At 78.0% G+C, this 200-nt stretch overlaps 1 protein-coding gene across 1 annotated transcript in view; it reads left to right on the forward strand.

The window, feature by feature from the left end:
* Window positions 1-11: 11 nt before the first annotated feature.
* DHRS11 (dehydrogenase/reductase (SDR family) member 11) overlaps window positions 12-200 on the forward strand; it is a 25,837-nt gene continuing 25,648 nt past the window's right edge. Inside the window, exon 1 of the mRNA XM_010573805.1 lies at window positions 12-152. Within this exon, the coding sequence (XP_010572107.1) occupies window positions 21-152 (132 nt within the window). The 5' untranslated portion in view covers window positions 12-20. The remainder of the gene's footprint in view (window positions 153-200) is intronic.

The raw sequence follows: 200 nt of genomic DNA on the forward strand, positions 1-200 counted from the left end.
GGCGGGGCCGGGCCGGGGCCATGGAGCGCTGGACCGGGCGCGTCGCGCTGGTTACCGGCGCCTCCGTGGGCATCGGGGCGGCCGTGGCGCGGGCTCTGGTGCAGCACGGCATGAAGGTGGTGGGGTGCGCTCGTAGCGTCGACAAGATCGAGGTACCGGGGTTGGGGCCGGGCCCGCGGGGCTGCGTGAGGCGGCGGCGG

The sequence above is a fragment of the Haliaeetus leucocephalus genome, unplaced genomic scaffold (assembly GCF_000737465.1).
Source record: "Haliaeetus leucocephalus isolate CR32 unplaced genomic scaffold, Haliaeetus_leucocephalus-4.0 Scaffold395, whole genome shotgun sequence".
NCBI classification, from domain to species: domain Eukaryota; kingdom Metazoa; phylum Chordata; class Aves; order Accipitriformes; family Accipitridae; genus Haliaeetus; species Haliaeetus leucocephalus.